At 41.3% G+C, this 21,241-nt stretch overlaps 1 protein-coding gene across 1 annotated transcript; it reads right to left on the minus strand.

Annotated features, from left to right (window-relative positions):
- Positions 1–6,805: 6,805 nt before the first annotated feature.
- Positions 6,806–8,277, minus strand: LOC100669469 (olfactory receptor 11A1-like). Its single transcript, XM_010589673.3, has one exon. The coding sequence runs from the start codon at positions 8,149–8,151 to the stop codon at positions 7,168–7,170; it is 984 nt and encodes a 327-aa protein (XP_010587975.2). The 5' UTR covers positions 8,152–8,277; the 3' UTR covers positions 6,806–7,167.
- Between the last annotated feature and the right edge of the window lie 12,964 nt (positions 8,278–21,241).

Below are 21,241 nucleotides of genomic sequence, written 5' to 3' on the forward strand. Positions count from 1 at the left end.
TACCTTAGAAAAAGTGTGGTTACAAACTCTCCTCGGCTGATGACTCAATGGTCCTTACCTGGGGTTGCTGTCACAATCACAGGCCCCTGAATTGAAAGAGCTGGTAAGAGGCTTCTCACTTGACTCACATTTTCCCAGTTATCTGATCTATTCTGTGGGCTTCAATTATTCTGTGCCGAAGATCCATCTATATAGCCCAGATGTCTCATTTGAGTCTCACATGCACCTGCTTAGATGCCTACTTAGAATTTCTCAGGCACCTCAAATCCAGTATCCAAAATTCAGTTTAGTGAACTCGGTCAGCATTCTCACACTCAAGATGGCATTCACAATCTAGGAAAAATGCCAGACTCCTTTGAGTTGCTCATATCAGAAATCAGGCATCCCCTTAGGCTACTTTCTCTTCCAACTACCACACATCATGAGCCACCAAGTTCAACATGCTTTTGTCTAAATATTTTTCAAATCAGACCACTTCTCTCCAACCTTCAGCCATTACACTTATTATGTCTCAATTGGGTTACTGGATCCCAGCCTCCTTCAAGATCATCTTGAAAGTTTCTGAACTCTGCCCCCAGGGGGAGAGCCTTCTAAAATGCAGATTTAATTATGTCACTCCCCAGTTTAAAACTCTTCAATGAGTTCCCATAGGATTTAAGCAATTCCTTAATAGGTTTACACTCTCAGCTGGCCACTCCTTTCCCACCTCTACCCTATGGTCCCACTACACTGAACACTGAACTCCTTCGAATTGCTTGAACAAACCAATCTCTCTCTCTCTTTTACTCTCTTTCTTGCTTGTTCAACTGCTTTCTGGAATATCCCCTCTACTTTTCAACTGACTAATTCCTACTCATTCTCTACATCTCAGTTTCCTCCCAGAAGCCCTCCAAACAGAACTAGGACTTCTGCTACGTGCTCCCATTGCCGACATGCACCTCCATCATTCATTGTCTTTGTAATTGTCTTCTGCACTAGACTCAAAGCTCTGTAGTATTTGTGGTTACTCTAGTAATCTGTGTTGATCTTGCTCACGTGTATTTTTGGTACCTAACTCTGTGCCTAGCACATAAGAAGTTGTCTTAGTCATCTAGTGCTGCTATAACAGAAATAGCACGAGCAGGTGGCTTTAACAAAGAGAAATTTATTCTCTCAGTCCAGTAGGCTAGAAGTCCAAATTCAGGGCGTCAGCTCCAGGGGAAGTCTTTCTTTCTCTTTTGGCTCTGGAGGAAGGTCCTTGTCATCAGTCTTCCCTTGGACTAGGAGCTTCTCAGCATAGAAATCTCAGGTACAAAGGATGCGCTCCGTTCCCAGCATTGCCTTCGTGGTGGTATGAGGTTCCCATGTTTCTCTGCTCGCTTCTCTCTTTTATATCTCAAAAGAGGTTGGTTTAAGACACAACCTAATCTTGTAGATTGAGTTCTGCCTCATTAATGTAACTGCCGCTAATCCCACCTCATCAGTGTCACAGAGATAAGATTTACAACACATAGGAAAATCACATCAGATGACAAAATGTGGACAATCACACAATACCGGGAATCATGGCCCAGCCAAGTTAACAGATGTTTTGGAGGGACACAATTCAATCCATGGCAGAGGTGTTCTATAAATATTTGAGCAGCTTCAGCTAGTGTGAGGTCTGAAAGTTAGAGGGGCCGGAGATTTGGGAAAGGATGATTATGGTATACATTTGTGGAAAGAGGAGTGGTTATTAGAGAGGGGACCTTAGGAATCTTAAGAATATCAGGAAAAAAAAATCTCAAGATAAGAGTTGCTCATAGCAAAATAGACACCCATTTTAATGGAGAAAATTTTTCCTTTAATCTACCCTTCTCCATCATTGCACCAGAAGAGTTGATTTAAGTGCTTGACGATCAGAGGGGACTGTTGCCTGGGAATATAAAACTATATACCCACTCCGATCCAATCAACAAAATTGTAATGAGAACTAACAGTTATTTCTGACTGTCAGATGTTTACAGTTCTTTTGGAGGAACAAGAACAAAAAAAAAAAAATAAAAGTATCAGTGCAAACCATGTTGTTGGATGCTCCAGAAGAATGCTCAGAGACTTTGAAAAACCTAAGTTAAAAAAAAAAAAGGATTTAGCATTGGTCTTCTCAGTGTATGGTATATTGATCAAACACCATATGTGATAATGGAACATGGGAGTTTAGGTGGCTTGAACATGGCCATACAAAGCATGATAATGGATGCACCATTATCACGTAATAACACCTGTCAAAATGTATTCTGAATGGACAAAAGACTCCTATAGATATGGAGAGATCAATGAGTCTCCGTTCAGGTTTTGCTTTTTTGTTTTAGCCTTCTATGTAAGTGAGTGTACCTGTTTTTATTATTAGAAAATAAAAAACCCAAATAGTCACTTGAAATATGAGAAGACTACAGATAGAATTCTCAAGCTTATTCCAGCAAGTTACTCAAGTAAGCAAGAGTATTAGAGTTTGGAGGGACATAGAAGCTTATGAGAATTACAAGACTGGAAGCTTCAAATGGGAGATTAAATTTAACTGCTCACCCATTGGATTTTGCTTATAGACTCTGAAATTCTAGTTTTGAAGACAGTATAATATCATTTTTCAAAAAAAAGTTCTTCACAAATTTAATTGCTATTATGAATTATACCTTAGAAATAAGTATAAGTGCTTAAAATTATAACAATTGGCTTCGTATTATCTAGATTTTCCTGGAGTTTCAAAAAAATCATTCATATTGAGAAATGAACTAAAAATCTGGGTTTCAGAAATTGGATATATATTGTCTAGAGCCCATATCATTCCTAAAGCCTAAATCTATTAAAAAAATAAATCTAGTAGCCATAATATATCACAGACATGATGTAAAAAAGTGCCAAACTGTTTGGCAGTATGGCATTTGGAGTAATGTTGCCAGCAGGGTGTTTCCATGGATGCAAGTTTGCCAGTCCATGTCACATTGGATTAAGCCTAAAAGGCAAGGTAGTGTCATAATTGACTATTGTACCTGTACCAAAAAATGTACCAAGAAAAGAAGCTCTGAATTATGAAGTCTTAGAGCCGGAACGATGTAATGGAAATAAGAGACGGTTGGTAACCAGAAAGGCATTCATAGACATGTTTTGAGGAAGTCATTTAGCATCTTTGAATCTTAGTGTCTTCATCTGTGCCATGGGGATAATTTCTACTTTATGAGGACTAAACGTGAAACAGTGTGTAGAAAAGCTTTATAAAGTTTAAAGTACAATAAGAATGTTATCTATTATTCCCAATGTATTTCTTAGACAATATCTAGCCAATCTTTCTGATTTTTCAGATTTGGAGCCTGAGACCTAAAGCAGTTAATAGATTTGCCCCAGGTCTCTCAGCTAGCAGAGCCTAAGCAGATATCACAAGCTTTGACTCACACAGTGGTTAGGAGACAGTCAGGCCCCAGGAGGATGTATAAGAAATGGTCCCCTTGTACTGTAGGCCTTTGATCTCAGCATGATAGCTGGGACTCTCTCTTACCAACATCTCATCTTCTTCGATCTCAAATGGATGTGCATCAGTGGGAAACCACCAAGATTGAAGATGCTGCTGCAGCCCAACCTGGATGGATTTTCTTGCCATCCTGCCCTGAGCTCCGAGAGAATAGAGTGAGAGGTCTCTCAGCAAACACAACACTCCCTGTAATGGCAGCAGAGGCTATGACCTCCCCTCTCCCTTTTCAGCCTTGACTGTACATGTCTATCCTCTTCTGTTGATCACCAAGGAACCTCACAGCCTTGGCGCAAGAATCAGGACCTTAGAGATCATCACGTAGCTTTCTCTTTTCTTCTCTTCAGAAAGGAAGCTGACTAAGTCTGTGCATGACAAGAGCTCTTTTTTGTAGGCCAATTCACCCTTGAGCCTCAAAGAACAAATATGCCAGGATGTGGCCATGCCAACTCGAGGCATCCGGTGCCCACAAGGACAGGCATCCTTGATAAGCCTGGGGAGTCATTAGCAAGTGTTGCTTTGAGACTCAACTTGTACAAGAGAAGTTGTTTACAGAGATTCAGGAGGCTTGAAAACTTCAGTGCTAGCAACTGTGATATATAAAATCATCTACAGAAGCTGGCCATTCCAGGAGCTGTGGCCTCCTTCAGAGACTCTCTTCCTGTTCTCACCTCAACCAGGGCACACCAACTGTCTCTAACCTTACAGGGCATAAATCAATTCAAACATGACCCCTTGTTTTTGTACATTTTTCAACAGGACATAAGGACAGCCATATGAAAAGAAAGATCCAGTAAAAAAAAAAAAAGTGTGTGTGCATGTGCATGTATATGTGTACACATGTATAGCAGCAGAAGTCTTTATGCAAATGAAGTTTTAAATGGAACAGCAATAAATAAGATAGATAAAAGCAGAACTGCTCTGGTGACACAAAGTCAGGGCTCAAAGACTGCTTACCCTTTTTCCCCCTTTGGTGGCCTCTTAAGTACTTTGCCTAAGAACAGAAAACTACTGGTCCAGGCAACCAGACCCGTGGGTTCCTTGTCAGTGCTGGGTTTTATTTTCAGTTGTGGGACTGAAGGTGTGGCTCCTCTCATCCTGCAGCCCACACTGCCACAGAATGAGAGTCCTCTGGCTTTGTGTTTCATTATCATGTCTCAGTGAAAATAGGAAGCCAGTTCTATACACAACACCTCCTCTTCCCCATTTGGGAGGTTGGGAGGCAAGGTTGTCAACATCTTTCTGAAGCTTCCCGTGAAAGAAGAGTGGGGAAATGTTTCTACCAGCTGACAGCAGTTGTGCCATGCTGCCTACAAAAGTTTTGAGATTTGTTGCCTGATTGGAGACCCTGAGCTTATAGGGGTGCACTGTGGGGCTTGGGGTTGGGTGGGGGTCAACAGCTCTGGCATATGCTACAATATACTATATATTCCCTCTCTGCCAAGTGTAACAAAACAGCAGTCCTACCAGCAATTTTGGTGTACAAAAAGGGAGTTCTTTACGTGTCACCAGGCAAGGAAAGAATTCACTGAGTTGGTAGGTGGTGTGGTATTGGGGAGAGAGGTCTGGACTTAGAGGCGCTGGGCTCTAGTCTTTGTTCTATAATTACCCAGGGAAAGTCCACCTAATCCCCTCAGGTATCACTTCCTTCATCTGTGAAATGAGATGGACCTTAAAAATTCTGAGCTTTTATCACTCTATAATACTAAAAATGTGTCCCTACTATATAATAGTCTTGGGTGGGATTGGTGTGGGAGCTGGAACCTAGAAGAAGAGTTACAAGAGCTACCACTTATTAAGCTCTTCCTACAGGCCAGACAGTGTCCATAGGGACATTTTCTGACTTAACCTCAGGATGGAGTAGGTATAACATTTCCTCTTTTCCATATGAGAAAGGCTAAGATCGGAGAGTTTAGATAACTTGCCCAAAGTCATACTGCTAGAAAGTGGCAGAGCTTGAATTCAAAGCTCACACATGACACCGAAGACTGTTCTCCCAGGCAGCTTCCCCAAAGATTATTCTGGTATTAACGCTTGCTGCAGAGGAGTCACCCATAGATAATTGAGCGCTAACAACTTTTACTTTTACTGTGAGTACCCTAAGATGGGAGCCCTGGTGTTGCAGTGGTTAAGAGCTCAGCTGCTAACTGAAAGGTTGGCAGTTCAAAACTACCAGCCCCTCCTTGGAAACCTTATGGGGAAATTCTACCCTGTCCTATAAGGTTGCTATGAGTCAGAACCGACTTTATGGCACATAATGACAATAACCCTAAGATGATCTCACATGTTTTCCTAGTTTGTAAGAGGAGTAAGAAGTGCGTAATTCATCTGTCATACAGCAAGGCCTGAGAATGTGCTCCGATACCCAGTGCAGCCATGTATGCACTGTTTCCCAGCCAGGGTTGCAAGTAACCTATCATGTATGGTGAACACAATCAGTTTGCTTAACTCTAGAAGAGAATAAAGCTTCAAGAGAAAAGTTTGGACAAGAGATAATCCTGTCCTTGGCACTGGGGAAAACAAAAAAACCAAACCTATTGCTGTGGAGTCGATTCTGACTCATAGTTACCCTATAGGACAGAGAAGAACTACCCCATAAGACTGGCACTGGGGAAGTGGGAGGCATAATTTGTAAGAGTCAGGCAAGGAGGTATTAGCATCTAAGTGTGCAATGCTGACCTCAGCTTTACTATTCAAGTCAATTCAGCGCTTTAGAATTGCACAGAGCAAAGAACAAGCACATGCCCACCACACCCTATGTTCTAACTACTGAAAGCAAGTGCCAGTAGGAAGGGGAGCGAGTTGGAGCAGGAACCTTGGGAAAGGGCGTGGCAGGAGTAGGTGGTGCTTAGAATATAAGAAGCCCCAACTTCCAACTGAGCTGTCACTATGGCAGCAGGGAAGTCAGAGTATTGGAGATATTGTTGTGCATCCTGTGTCTAGCCTCATTTTCCTAAGTCTTCATTTCCCCAAATCTGTTCCAAAGAAGGAAACCCTGGTGGCGTAGTGGTTAAGTGATACAGCTGCTAACCAAAGGGTCAGCAGTTCGAATCTGCCAGGTGCTCCTTGGAAACTCTGTGGGGCAGTTCTACCCTGTCCTATAGGGTCGTTCTGAGTCGGAATCGACTCGACGGCACTGGGTTTGGTTTTTGGTTTTGGTCCCAAAGAAAGAGACTGAAGCTCCACATTCTTGACATACAGTTAACATCTTTTTAATATAATTTGAATCGTAAGTGTAATTTTTATATTAATGTATGTAATTTTACACTAGTTTTTTGATTACTGCTATTCTTCCTTGTGGACTATGAGTTCATTAAGATCACAGGCTTCATCTTTTTTTATCTATCATTTTTTCACTTAAATTTAGCATAGTGCCTTGAGCATATTAGACCCTCAATGAATATTTGAACTGGCCTTACCAGTTCATTTTGGTTATGGTCTTTTACACAAGAAACTAGATCTACTGGAGATGTTGGAACAGAGTCTAACCTGCTTAGATTGTATCCTGGGACATCAGTTCACCTGAGGCTGTCAGTACTCAGCAGTGTCCACAGTCATACTCAGAGGCTTCTGGTCAACTGGCTTAGGTAGCTCCTTATTTAAGTAGTTGCCTTTGTACGCAGAATTTAAAAGACTCAGTCCAGTTCATCAGCCCTGGAACAAACACACCTCTTTCGCTTTTTATGTCATTTGAGGAAACCCGATTTCTTACTCAAGTTCCTCTTCAGAGCTTCGTGGATATCTCTATTTCTCAGACTGTAAATGATTGGGTTGAACATGGGTGTCAGGATGGTATAGAGTAGAGAGAACCCTTTGCCCAAGAGTTGTGAAGAGTTGGCTGAGGGTACCAGATACACGGCAATCAGTGTCCCATAAAACACTGTGACCACAGTGAGGTGGGAGGAGCAGGCGGAGAACGCCTTTCGCTGGCCTGTGCCAGATGGAATTCTTAGGATAGCAGCAAGGATACAAGAATAGGAGGCTGTGATGAGGAGAAATGGGACCAGAGTGACTGCAGAAGAGGTGGCAAAGGCAATTGTCTCAGTGCGTGAGGTGTCCCCGCAAGAGAGACGGACCAGAGGGGTGAAGTCACAAAAGAAGTGATCGATTTCATTAGGTCCACAAAAGGTCAGTCTAGACAGTAGGACCATTGTGATTGCTGTGAGGAGGAAACAGCATAGCCAAGAACTGACAGCCAACTTGATACAGAGGGGGCCAGTCATGAGGATGGGATAGCGGAGAGGTTGGCAGATGGCCAGGTAACGGTCATAAGACATTACTGCCAGCAAAAGGCACTCTGTTGCAGCCAGGGATCCAAAGAAGTAGAACTGTGCCAGGCAGCCAGGAACAGAGATAGTCTTCTGTTCAGCTATAATAATCAGCAACATCTTGGGGACAATGTTGGAGGTATACCAGATCTCCAGAAAGGACAGGTTCACCAAGAAGAAGTGCATGGGTGTGTGGAGGTGATGGCTGAACAAAACTAACAGGCCAATGAGAATGTTTCCAGAGACAGTTATAGTGTAAAAAACTAAAAACATCATAAAGAGGGAAATATTAAGCTGTCGGATGGAAGTGAATCCTCGAAGCACAAATTCTGCTATGGTTGTTTGGTTTTCCCAAGATGGGATCACCACGCCTCTGCTTTCCTGGAAACAGTGACAAAACATGTAAAAACTAGAAAGTTCTAGCTTATATACAGAACACAGACTGACACTGAGTGATCTTCATTCCCCACCCTGGTTTTGGAGAGTTTTTTTTTTTTAATTTTGGCAAAGGGGGAGTTGGTCATATTTCCTTTCAAGATCTGAAATGGGAAAGAAAAAAAGTTGAAGAACCTGAGACCACTTTGATCCCTCCTGCTTCTCCTACCCTGTATCTTCTCTTCATCAGGAGCAAGGTCAGGCTTGGAGAAAGCAGGAAACAGAAGAAAAGAAGGGAAAAGGAAAACAAAGAGGGAAGGATGACAAGGAAAGGGTGGGAGAATCACCTACCACATGTCCTCCTGAATGTACTGTGGTAATCTGAGGAGTTATGAAAAGGAAGGAAGACGATCCAAAAGGAAGACAGAGAGGAGCATGAAAGGCACAGTCCAGATGGTTCCTGCACCCTCAGAGACAAGCTAGAGGATAAAGGGCCTAGGAGAAAGAAGCCCACACCTTTCCTCCACAAGCACTGTTAATCTTTAGGGAAACAGCTCCTATTGTTACAGGACAAGGCTTCCCAGCTCGGGACTAAGCCGTGCCTAGGTTCTTGCCTTCTACTGACCAAGAATGACCAGGAGAGGCTCAGAAGTTCCACATGAACAAAGGTTTATCAGTGACAGAAACAGCGACAGAAAGAGAAAAAAAGCTCACAGCAGGGATCAGAGAGGGACCAAGCAACGCTAGGCTCTGTTCCCCTGAACAAAGGTTTTTCTGGGGCTTATATGGGTTTGGCGAGGATAAAAGGGTAATGAATATTTAGTTTTTTCTTTCAAGGGGCAGGTACTTCTCAGAATGGTACATATTAAAGTAGGCTGTGTTAGCATCTGGAATCCAAGATGGAACCCTTAACAAAGGCTTCTGGGACTGGGTGGCAGAACTTACTATGGGGTGTTGTGCCTGCGCAGTCCCCCTGTGGCGCCGGTTCGATTCTTGTCGCAGGCACTTGCATCAGGCGGAGGTCATCCATCAGTCACCTTGCAGATGTCTGTGCATGCTCCAGGGACCAGATCCTGCGGTCCTTCTGAAAAAACATCTTACAATGAAGTACACTGTTTGTTCTTTCCTTATCTCACATTCCAGGATGGGGGTTTTATGTCACTAGCCAAGCACAAAATTTTTGTAAGAAAGTTGCAAGTTGCAGGTGTTGTAGGGCTCCTTGCCTAGGGGCTCAGTCCCTGTTTCTTCCCTATCTCACAGCCACTGGTAACTGGTAAGCAAGCAAAAAATCACGTAAGGTTAAAATTCTCAGATTCTGAGGTCAGCAACCATGCCGGTGTAACCTAGGAGTAGATGTGCTTTCTCTTACAACTGCAAATAGATAAAACCAGGCCATTAAATAGATTTCATCTAGGGCTGCAGTAAATGAGAAAAGAACAGTCAGAACCAGGTGGCCCAAGGCATGTGTGGAAGATAGCCTCGGGTCCTTTTGAATGAGATAAGGAAACCCTTGTCTTCTCAGTCCCATCTTGATCAAAACCCTATTACAAAGCCCAGGAGCAGACAGGGATCCTGCCCAACACTTGCTTCTAAGGAAACACTGCCATGGCCACAGAGAGAGTCTTTTACCTACTTTAGTATTCTCAACTCCTTTTTACTGAATCTGTACCTCCTTAACCAAAAAAACACAAAAACTCATTGCCCTCAAGTTGATTCCAACTCAGAGTGACCCTGTAGGATAGAGTAGAAGTGCCCCATAGGGTTTCCAAGGAGTGGCTGGTGGATTCAAACTGCCCACATTCTGGTTAGCAGCTGAGCTCTTAACCATGGCGCCACCAAGGCTCCATATCTCCTTAGGAATGATAATTATGGAGGGACCAAGTTGCTGCAAGTGGGAATGGGAAAGTCCAGGTGTAGGCACAGAAACGACTGTGTGAGTATAATATTGAGGGAGTTACCAAGAGTAGAGAGCCCTAAACAAGGCCAGAGGCTCTGCTTTATACAAGTCAGATTTTCAACAAGTTATTTAACTTCTCTGAGACAGTTTCTCATCTGTAAAACGGGATCCCGGGATGCAGAAGAACTTAACATATGCCTACACGTGCAATAAAGCATGTAAATACAAAGACTGAGAAATGGCTGGCTATTCAGGGCTGCTGACATTACTTAAATTTAACCAAGGAATTGCCCTTACTTTGAAGGAGGCATTGGCCACGAACCCCAGGTCTCCTTTGTAGCACCCTGCAGTGTGTGTGTGTGTGTGTGTGCATGTAATTGTGTAATTAAACTGTTCCTGCTATCTTTAAGCATACCAACAGCCTCTCGGTATTGATTCCTTTTTTAAATTGCTCCCATGCCCTGAGTACCATTTTGTGGAGCATTTGTTCCAGCTTTCTAAGTGGCTCGCAGACTAACCTGGAATCTAGACTGACCTGCAGTCCTGGTGCCCAGAGCATGCCAGCAGAACGTAGGGAACATGAGGAAGGTGCAAAGAAAGCACTTCCCTCCATCCCCTGCAATGCACACAGGACCATCTGAGACCTCTGAGAGAGGGCTTTAGTTCTGGCAGAACATGGCCAGACTTCCGGTTACTGCTATTGCTGCTGCTAATGATGATAATGACGATGCTGATGTTACTTACGTTGTCCTAGGCATTGTTCTAAGAGCTGAAATATACACCTAATTTAATCATCACAACAACCCTAGGTGGTGGATCCTCTTACTATCCTCACTTTACCAACGAAGCCACGCTTTGCATGGAGGCACCAATATCAAAACCCACTGCCATCAATTCGATTCTGACTCACAGTGACCCTATAGAACAGAGTAGAATTGCCTCACAGGCTTTCCAAGGCTGTAACCTTTACAGAAGCAGACTGCCACATCTTTCTCCCATGGTGGTTTGAATCACCAGCCTTTCGGTTAGCGGCCAAGCACTTAACCATTGCACCACCAGGGCTCCTGCATGGAGGCAATGAGAGGTTAAATAACGTACCCATGGTCCTTTGTTAGAAAGTGGCCGAGATGAGATTCAGGCTGGCTCTGGAGCCCTCCTCCCTTCTCACCATTAACACAGCCTCTCACGGGGCCTGGGAACCACAAACATGAAATGTAGGCTACATACGTTGTATCATCTCACAGGGGAAGGGGAAGAGTGGAAAGGTTCTACATGGCAGTTTCCAGTCCACATTTAAATTTCATGGCAATACTTTGTTGGTTGGTGAGGGAGCCATCCCAGAAAGACTCACACTTTCTGACCGTCTGTCCCCTGGACTTACTTTCACACTGCCACACTTGTGTCCTTTCTTTATAAGCTTAAAAAAAGTCTGATCAACCTATTGCCGCAAATATATATAAAAATCCCTTTCTGAGAATATGCACAGGGAAATTACCACATCCTCTCTACCAACCACTTACATTTCTGCTGCAGGGCTGCTGCATCCCCTGGAGGCAGTGTAGCAAGGCATAATGAAGGGAAAGTGGATGGAAGCAGGACTACAGAACTGACTAGAAAGGCAGTGAAGCCTAGTTAACAGGCCTAGGTTCAAATCCCTGCTCAAGCACAAAGAGAGGTGAGCCTTCTTAGGTCTGTACCGACAAGACTTTCAAAGACAGCAGAGAGGTCAGTGATTCTGACCTCCCTACCCTAGTATGGAAGATCTGGGGTGGTACAAATGGTTTGCTCTCAACTACTTACCTAAAGGTTGGCAGTTTGAACCCACCCAGTGGCACCATGAAAGAAAGGCTTAGAGATTTGCTTCTGTCAAGGTTATAGCCAAGAAAACCCTTGGAGCAGTTCTACTTCGTAACACATGGGGTCGCCATGAGTTGTTGGAATCAACTTTACAGCAATGAGTTTAGTTTTTGTTGTTGTTGTTTACCCTGGTATGAAGCCACCGTCTCTTTCTCTTCCTCTTCAGCAGAAGTGAAGAAATGTAGAAAGGATATTATTGAAAAAGCTAGGGGTTTGGACACTGCTAAAGTGCTTCTGTGTTAACCCTGCTCACGTACGCTGCTTGACTCTAGAGCCACAAACCTAACAAATCTCACAGCATGCCTGTAAATCAAATTAGCACAGGGCTAAGGGAGTGAGTACTCAATAAGTGATAGTTCTCTCCTTTTCCTTTTCTCTCCTCTCCTCTTCATTTCTTTCTCTTCCACTCCTTACTCCTTTCCCATTTTTGCCCAGCAGAGTCATCACTGACTGTTGGTGATGGGCTTTCTTAGGAAGAAATCTTCTCCCCTCACTGCAGCTATTCAACAAGAACACCTTGAGAAGACAATTTCAGACCCAGCAAACACATTGCCATTGAGTCAATTACAATTCATAGCAACCCTATAGGACAATGTAGAACTGCCCTGTAGGGTTTCCAAGAAGGCAAATCTTTACAGAAGCAGGCTGTCACATCTTTCTCCCATGGAGCAGCTGATGAGTTCGAGCTTCCTGTCTTTAGGTTCACAGCCAATTGCTTAACTGTTGTGCCACCAGGGCTCCTGTGAAGACAATTACCAACCAGCCCAACTCAATTAGAGGGGACCCTGGTGGCACAGTGTTTAACTGAAAGGTTAGCAGTTGGAACCCACCAACTGCTCTACAGCAGAAAGATGATGCAGTCTGCTTCCGTAAAGATTCTCAGGCTTAGAAACTCTATGGGGTAGTTCTACTTTGTCCTGTAGAGTCTCTATGAGTTGAAATTGATTTGACAGCAGTGGGTTTCTTTTTTTTTTTTTTTTGGTAAAGCACTGGAGGATTTTTTGGATTTGATGATTTTTAATATTCTTTCCCACATTGAGATTTTTTTTTCCCTCTAATTGGGCCAATGCAATGATACTACCATGCCTTAGTTATGGCTTTGCCACAAAGCAAGCGTGTGGCAAACAGAAGAGACTTACCATAAAGCAGAGTAAAAACACAAATGCTCAGTGAAAAGGCCGTGAATAATCAGAGGTTTTGTCACTTCCACTAAAAAAAATAAAAAGAAGAGAACATGAATGACTCAGGTGTTGTCTGAATGGAATCTATTGTCTTAGCTGAATTAAGTGGCCAATGAACTAACCCATCAATTCAGTCAACACCCAGCTAATTGATAAGGATGGTTGACTCATCTTGCTAGTTCAGGTGGACAATTGATCAACCAAACAGGCAAATAGCTTGATTTTTTCCACTAAACTGATTAGTTGAGTTACTACATTAGGGAATTGTAACCTGGCCTCTTCTAGCAAAGAACAGAGTCAAGAGGGGATAAACCACAGCATTCACCAGCAGAAGAGATGGGCTCTACCTGTCAGTGCTTCCTAGAGGTCCACTCCTACTTTGGGGAGCCAGATCACTGAGATGATGGCATGTCCACCTCCCTTGGATCCAGAGAACTGGACGGATGTCTGGAATCCTGCTTTTATCCAGAAATACACTTCCCTGTGCACTTGACAAAACTGAGTCAGAGCTGTCTGACTCTGTGCATCTAGGAGGCCAGTTGAGTTTTGGTTTAATTTCTCAAGCTCTTTCCTCAGTGCAAACTTGAGTCCCTCTGTGGGCAAAGCCAATGCCTCCCTTGATACTGGTGCTCATGGGCATTTACCAAAGGAGTCTGGTGGGGAATTGCTGTTTATCTTGCAAATTATATGCTCCCTCCCTTTGTGTTAAACTCCTACATTAGTAATGACTCTTTGTATTTATACAGCCTTTATAAAGAGCTTTAATTCGATGATTGAAAATGCATGCATATGTTATGTTTTGGGGGAAATACATTAGAACAATATTTTGAAGGAAGTATTCACTTTGTTTTTATCCTCTGGAAGAAAAATTACTGTGTATTTCCTTCCTGTGTAGGTTTCACAGGAATCTGAAACTAGTATCTAGAATAGTAAATACCTATTAGCAAAGCCATTAATTAGGATTCTAAAGACTTCGTGTCCTTCTAGATTCTTGTCATTGATTATTTTAAGAAACGTAACTTTGTGAGTGACAACCTTATGTAGTTAAAGTTATTTACTAACACGTATCAACACTCTGCAGAGACATTTGTTCAAACTAACAAATTATTACAACTGTCAAACGAGTGTAACAGTTGAAACAAGGATAAAATAAATAATGAACTGAAATTAACACATTTGGTCTTTAGAAATGAAGTATATTTTTCAACTATTTAGTACCCGGACTTCTTGCAAACTTGGTATTTGCCACTATTTTGAACTCATGAATGAACAAATATCTACATACATGTATTCCATATGTATGTGTAGCTGCAAAAGTATAACTTGGTCTTAAGGACTTTTGGGTGGGATGTTCTTTTTTTAATTTTATTGTTGTTGAGACTATACATAGCAAAACACACACCAATTCAAATTTCTGCATGTACAATTCAGTGAGACCGATTACATTCTTAAAGTTGAGCAACAATTCCCACCCTCTTTTCTCAGCTGTTACTCTCCCATTAACATAAACTTTTTACTGCCCCCTAAGGTTCCTATCTAATCTTTTGAGTTATTGTGCTCTATCTGACCGCATATACATAGTTCTTAAAAGAACATAATGCTCAAGGCAGACCTTTTTTTTAGCAGTTAAGTTAAATGATTATTTGTTTTAAAGAAGAATTTAGGGGGAATTTTTAGTCTAAGGTTTAAACATTAGGACAATAGTTTCAGAGGTTCATCCAAACTGCATGGCTCCAGAGAGAATTTGAAATTCCGTTCTGCATTTTTGGGTGCAATGTTCTTTTTATTTATTCATTTATTGTACGTTAGATGAAGGTTTAGAGAACAAACTAGTTTCTCATTAAACAGTAAGTACACACACTGTTTTATGTCATTGGTTAACCACCCCACTACGTGTCAACACTCTCCCTTCTCAACCTTATGTTCCCTATTACTGGCTTTCCTACCCCTTTCTGTGTTCTAGTCCCTGCCCCAGGGCTGGTCTGCCCTTTTAGCCTTGTTTTGTTTTATGGGCCTGTCTAGTCTTTAGCTGAAGGGACTCCATTATTGAGTTGATAGGGTGTCTGGAAGGCCATACTCTCAGGGTTTCTCCAGCCTCTGTCAGGCCAACAATCTGGTCTTTCTTTTTGAATTAGAATTTCGTTCTACATTTTTCTCCAGCACTGTCCAGGACCCTCAATTGTGATCCCTGTCAGAGCAGCAAGTGGTGGTAGCCGGCCACCATCTAGTTGCACTGGACTCAGTCTGGTGGAGGCCGTGGTAGGTGTGATCCATTAGTCCTTAGGACTAATCGTTACCTTGTATCTTCAGTTTTCTTCATTCTTTCTTGCTCCCGAAGGGGTGAGACCAGTGGAGTATCCTAGATGGCTGCTCACAGGCTTTTAAGACCCCAGACACTATCCACCACAGTAAAGTTTTGAAGAGCAAAGATGTCACCTTGAAGACTAAGGTGCGCCTGACCCAAGCCACAGTATTTTCAATCACATCATATGCATGTGAAAGCTGGAGAATGAATAAGGAAGACGGAAGAACAATTGACACCTTTGAATTGTGGTGTTGGCGAAGAATACTGAATATTCCATGGACTGCCAAAAGAATGAACAAATCTGTCTTAGAAGAAGTACAACCAGAATGCTCCTTAGAAGCAAGGATGGCGAGGCTGCGTCTTACATACTTTGAACATGTTGTCAGGAGGGATCAGTCCCTGGAGAAAGACATCATGCTTGGCAGAGTACAGGGTCAAGTGAAAAGAGGAAGACCCTCAACGAGGTGGATTGACACAGTGGCTGCAACAATGAGCTCAAGCATAACGATTGTAAGGATGGCGCAGGACCGGGCAGTGTTTCATTCTGTTGTGCACAGGGTCGCTATGAGTTGGAACCAACTCAACGGCACCTAACAACAACAACAACATTATCTATTTAGTATTTTTCCATCCCCACCCTACCCCTCCCTTGTAATCAACAAAGATTGTTTCTATTCCTGTGTAAACCTTTTCATGTGCTTTTACAGTAGTGGTCTCATACAATATTTGTCCTTTAGAGACTGACTTATTTCACTCAGCATAATGCCCTCCAGATTCATCCATGTTATGAGATGCTTCACAGATTCATCATTGTGCTTTATCATTGCATAATACTCCATTGTATGTATATACCACAGTTTGTTAATCCATTCATCTGTTGATGGGCTTCTAGGTTGTTTCCAACTTTTTGCTATTGTGAACAATGCTGCAATGAACCTGGGTGTGCATATGTCATTTGTGTGACAGCTCTTATTGCTCTAGGATATATTCCTAGGAGTGGGTTTACTGGATCATATGGTATTTCTATTTCTAGCTTTCTAAGGAAGTGCCATATCCTCTTCCAAAATGGTTGTATCATTTTGCATTCCCACCAGCAGTGCATAAGAGTTCCAATTGCCCTGCAGCTTCTTCAACATTTGTTATTTCCTGTTTTTTTGGTTCGTGCCAGTAATGCCAGGGTGAGATGATATGTCATTGTGGTTTTTTATTTGCATTTCTTTAATGGCTAGAGGTCAGGAGCATTTCCTCATGTGTCTGTTGGTCGCTTGAAAGTCTTCTTTGCTGAAGTGTCTATTCATTTCCTTTGTACATTTTTTAATTGGATTATTTGTCTTTTTGTTGTAGAGGAGTTGGATTTTCTTGCAGATTTTAGAGATCAGAACTTTGCCTGATTTGTAACAGCCAAAATTTTTTTCCCAGTCTCTAGGTTCTCTTTTTACTCTTTTGGTGAAGTCTTTCAATGAGCTTAAGTCTTTAACTTTTAGAAGATTCCAGTTATCTAGCTTATCTTCTGGTGTTTGTGTGTTTTTAGTTATGGTTTGTACCCTGTTAATGCCATGTATTAGGGCTTCTAGCATTGATCCTATTTTTTCTTCTATGAATTTCATAGTTTTTGGCTTTATATATAGGTCTCTGATCCATTTTGAATTAGTTTTTGTATATGGTGTGAGGTATGGTCCTGTTTCATTTTTTTTGCAGATGTACATCCAGTTTTGCCAGCACCATTTGTTATAAAGACTGTCTTTACCCCATTTGATGGACTTTGGGCCCTTGTAGAAGATCAGGTGACCATAGGTGGATAGATTTACATCTGGGTTCTCAATTCTGTTCCATTGGTCAATGTACCTGTCATTGCACAGGTACTAGGCTGTTTTGACTACTGTAGCTGTATAGTAGGTTCTGGGGTCAGCTGGTGTGAGTCCTCCTACTTTATTCTTCTTCAATAGTGCTTTACTTATCTGGGGCTTCTTCCCTTTCTATATAAAGTTAATGATAAGTTTTTCCATCTCTTTAAAGAATGTTGTTGGTATTTGGATTGGGATTGCATTGTATTTGTAAATGGCTTTGGGTAGAACTGTCATTTTCACAATGTTGAATCTACCTATCCATGAGCATGGAATGATTTTCCATTTATGTAGATCTCTTATTCTCTTGCAGTAGTGTTTTTTAGTGTTTTGTAGTTTTCGTTGTATGGGTCCTTTACATCCCTGGTTAGATTTATTCCTAAGTGTTTTATTTGTTTAGGGGTATTATAAATGGTACTGTTTTCATGATTTCCTTTTCATCATTCTCTCTGTTGGTGTATAGGAATCTGACTGATTTTTGTGTTTATCTCGTATCCTGCTACTCTGCTGAATCTTTCTATTAGTTCCAGTAGTTTTCTTTTGGAGTCCTGTGGGTTTCTATGTATAGTTTCATATCATCTGCAAATAGGGACAGTTTAACTTCTTCATTACCAATTTGGACTCCCTTTATTTCTTTCTTCTTCTTCTTCTTCTTTTTTTTTTTTTTGCCTTATTGCTGTAGCTAGGACTTCCAGCACAATGTTAAATAGGAGTGGTGATACAGGGCGTCCTTGTCTTGTTCCTCTTTTCAAGGGGAATGTTTTCAGATTCTCTCCATTAAGAATGATGATGGACATTGATTTTGCATAGATGTCCTTTATTAAGTTGAGAAATTTCCCTTCAAGTTGGCTGATTGTTACCTTCAACTCTTCTATATCTTTACTGAATTTCTTTCTTGATGTTCTGTCCTTTACCGAGAGTGGTGTGCTAAAGTGTCCAGCTGTTACTGTGGAACTGTCCATTTCTCTTTTTAGTGCTGTTAGAGTCTGTTTTATGTATTTTGGAGTCTTGTCATTGGGTGCATAGAAGTTTATTATGGTTAAGTCTTCATGATGAATCATCCCTTCAATCGTTATATAGTGGCCTTCTTTGTCTTTTATAGTGGATTTTGTTTTAAAGTCTATTTTATCTGAGATTAGTATTGCCATTTCTGCTTTTTTTTAATAGCTGTTTGCTTGATATCTTTTTTTTCCATCCTTTGATTTTTAATAAATTTACATCTTTGTTTCTAAGGTGTGTCTCTTGTAGACAGCATATTGGTGGAGCCCTTTTTAAAATCCGTTCTGTCACCTTCTGTCTCTTCATGGGTGCACTTAGGCCATTTACATTCAATATAATTATTAATAGTTGTGAGTTTATTGCTGTCATGTTTTAGTGCTTTTTTTTTTGTGGTGCTGATGTTTTCTTTGTTCCTCTTACTCTCCCGTGCTGAGTTCCTTTTGTTTGTAGATTTCTTTTTATTTCTTTTGTTTTTGTAGATTTTATTTTTATTGAGACTTTATGTTTTTCTTCTTTATTTTCATGAGTAGGTTTGTTAACTTTCTTTGTAGTTACCTTGAATTTAACCTTATCTTCCTGGGTTTGAAAAAAAAAAAAGAACCAGTCTATTATTACTTGGTATTACCTTGCCTTCCTCTCCATTAGAAAGTTCTACACCTACGCCATTTATTCCCTTTTATTGTTCTGACATTGTTGTCATTTACACATTATCCTCTCTGGTCTTCTGTTGTAATTATTTTGGTTTTGGATAGTCCTTGAAAGTTCATTTCCTAGGTTGGTATTGGGCTGGCACAATCTTGTGTCCTAGATTCAGGCTGTGGTCTGATGTTGTTTGTTCTCAGACAGGACTCCCTTTAATAATTTTTTAAGTTTGGTTTGGTTTTTACATATTCCCTTAATTTCTGTTTATCTGTAAAATGTCCTAATTTCACCATTGTATCTGAACAAGAGCTTTGTAGGATATATTATTCTTGGTTGGCAATTTTTTTCTTTCAAGGTTTTATATATGTCATCCCGTTGCCTTCTTCCCTGCATGGTTTCTGCTGAATAATCAGAGCTTAGTCTTATTGGTTCTCCTCTGTATGTGACATTTTGTTTTTCTTAAGCTGCTAGCAGGATTTTTTCTTTGTCTTTGGTTTTAGCGAGTGTGATTATCATATGCCTTGGTGTTTTTCTTTTGGGGTCTATACTATATGGAGTCTGTTGAGTTTCTTGGATGGTCGGTCAGGTTTCATCTTTCATGATATTAGGGAAGCTTTCTGTCCACAATCTTCAACGATCCTTTCTGTGTTTTCTGTTTTCTCCCCCTGTTCTGGAACTTCGATGACTGAAAAATTTTTGCTTTTGATTGTATCCCACATAATTTCAGGGTTTCTTCATTTTTCTTCATTCTTTTCCTGATTTTTCCTCAAAGAGAGTTGTTTCCAAGTGTTTGTCTTCAATTTCACTGATCCTGTCTTCTATCATTTCAAACCTGCTCCTCAGCCCTTCTATGACACTGTCCATCTCTGAAATCTTGTTGTTTATCTTTTGGATTTCTAATTTTTATTTTTGTATGATTTCTAGTTGTGAATTTATTTTGGCATTTTGTTCCTGTATTATTTTCCTGAATTCTTCCATATTTTGTCTGTATTTTCCATGAATTTGTCTATTTTTTCCTTATTTTTGTCTGCTTTTTGCTTCAGTTCTTGGATAGGTCTGAATATTAGAGATTTGAATTCCCTGTCAGGTAGTTCTAGTGTCTTTTCTTCTACTGGAAACTCACCTGGTGCTTTATTTTGAAGTCCTACTGGAACTATCCTGTCCTGTTTTTTAATATGTTTTGATATTGTCTGCTGTCTTTGGGACATTCAGTAGTTATTTTCTTCATTTATTGGTTGTAGATCTACTTGTTTCATCTGGTTTTTTTGTTATTTGGTTATGTCTTAGCAGGCAGGCTGTGCGTTTTTGTTGTTTGCTTGTCTGTGGTCCTGATACTTTACACCTCCTTGTCCAATGGGCAGGTTCAGTTGCTCAGCTATGGTGTTGCAGGGCAGATCCAGGTGAAGGGGAGGGGCTGGGATGGGTTGTTTGTGGTGCATACTAGGGCCAAGAGGGCAGATTGTGAATCAGTGCTGGGCAGATTCTGGTAGGCTGTGGCTGTGCTGCTGGGGGTGTGATATTCAGTGCACACTGCAGTCAGGCAGGAAAGAGAGGGGAGGTTTTGATGTGTGCAGCTAATATGGGTATGGGAGAGATGAGAGAGAAGAGAAAGAAACAGGAGCCAAAAACAAACATAAGAGTGCTAAGGGAGTTTGCCATTGGAGTGGAGAGGTGAAAAATCAAGAAATGTAGAAAAGGAAAAAGAAAAACAAAGTAACTAAACAAAACTTTGAAAAAAAAAAACTAAAAAGAGAGAAAAGCTCCCAGGGGTCCCATTGTGCAGCTGCAAAGACCAGGGAGTTGTTCCCAGGCTGCATAGTATATCCTGGCTAGAAGGGGTATAGATGTCACACAGTGCCAGGTATTCAGGATACAGGAAAAGAAGGTAAGTACAAAGAGGCTAGAACTGAGAAATGAAAAAAGAAAGGGAAAAAGACAAAGGAAAAAATAGAAAGAAAAAAGAAATGCCCCCAGGGATCTGGGTGGGATGTTCTTAATGATATCCATATACTGAGTATCCACCATATGCCAGACATTATGCTAATCCTCATATGCCCTCTGCAACTTGCCCATTTTACAAATGAAGACACCCAGGTTCTGAGAGATGAAGTGACTTTTTCAAGATTACCCAGGCAGTAGAATGTGAGGGAGCTGGGACCAGACTGAAGGCTCCACAAAGACAGAGCCTATCTATTTTAGTCACTACTTGGTACTCAGCTCCTGCAGCAGAGCCTGGTACATAATAAGATTTTTAATAAATATTTATCAGTTGAATGAATAGATATAGAGAGAATGTCTGACTTCAAATCCACTGTTCTTTTCATTTCAGTAAACCCTTTCCTCCAACCTTCACAAAATATTACCGTTACCCTGATAAGTTAAAGGAAGGGAT

This window comes from Loxodonta africana, chromosome 3, assembly GCF_030014295.1.
Source record: "Loxodonta africana isolate mLoxAfr1 chromosome 3, mLoxAfr1.hap2, whole genome shotgun sequence".
Lineage (NCBI taxonomy): Eukaryota > Metazoa > Chordata > Mammalia > Proboscidea > Elephantidae > Loxodonta > Loxodonta africana.

Bases quoted from the DNA above. Each gene is read 5' to 3' on its own strand.
- LOC100669469 (XM_010589673.3), bottom strand. From the start codon at position 8,151: ATGTTTTGTCACTGTTTCCAGGAAAGCAGAGGCGTGGTGATCCCATCT.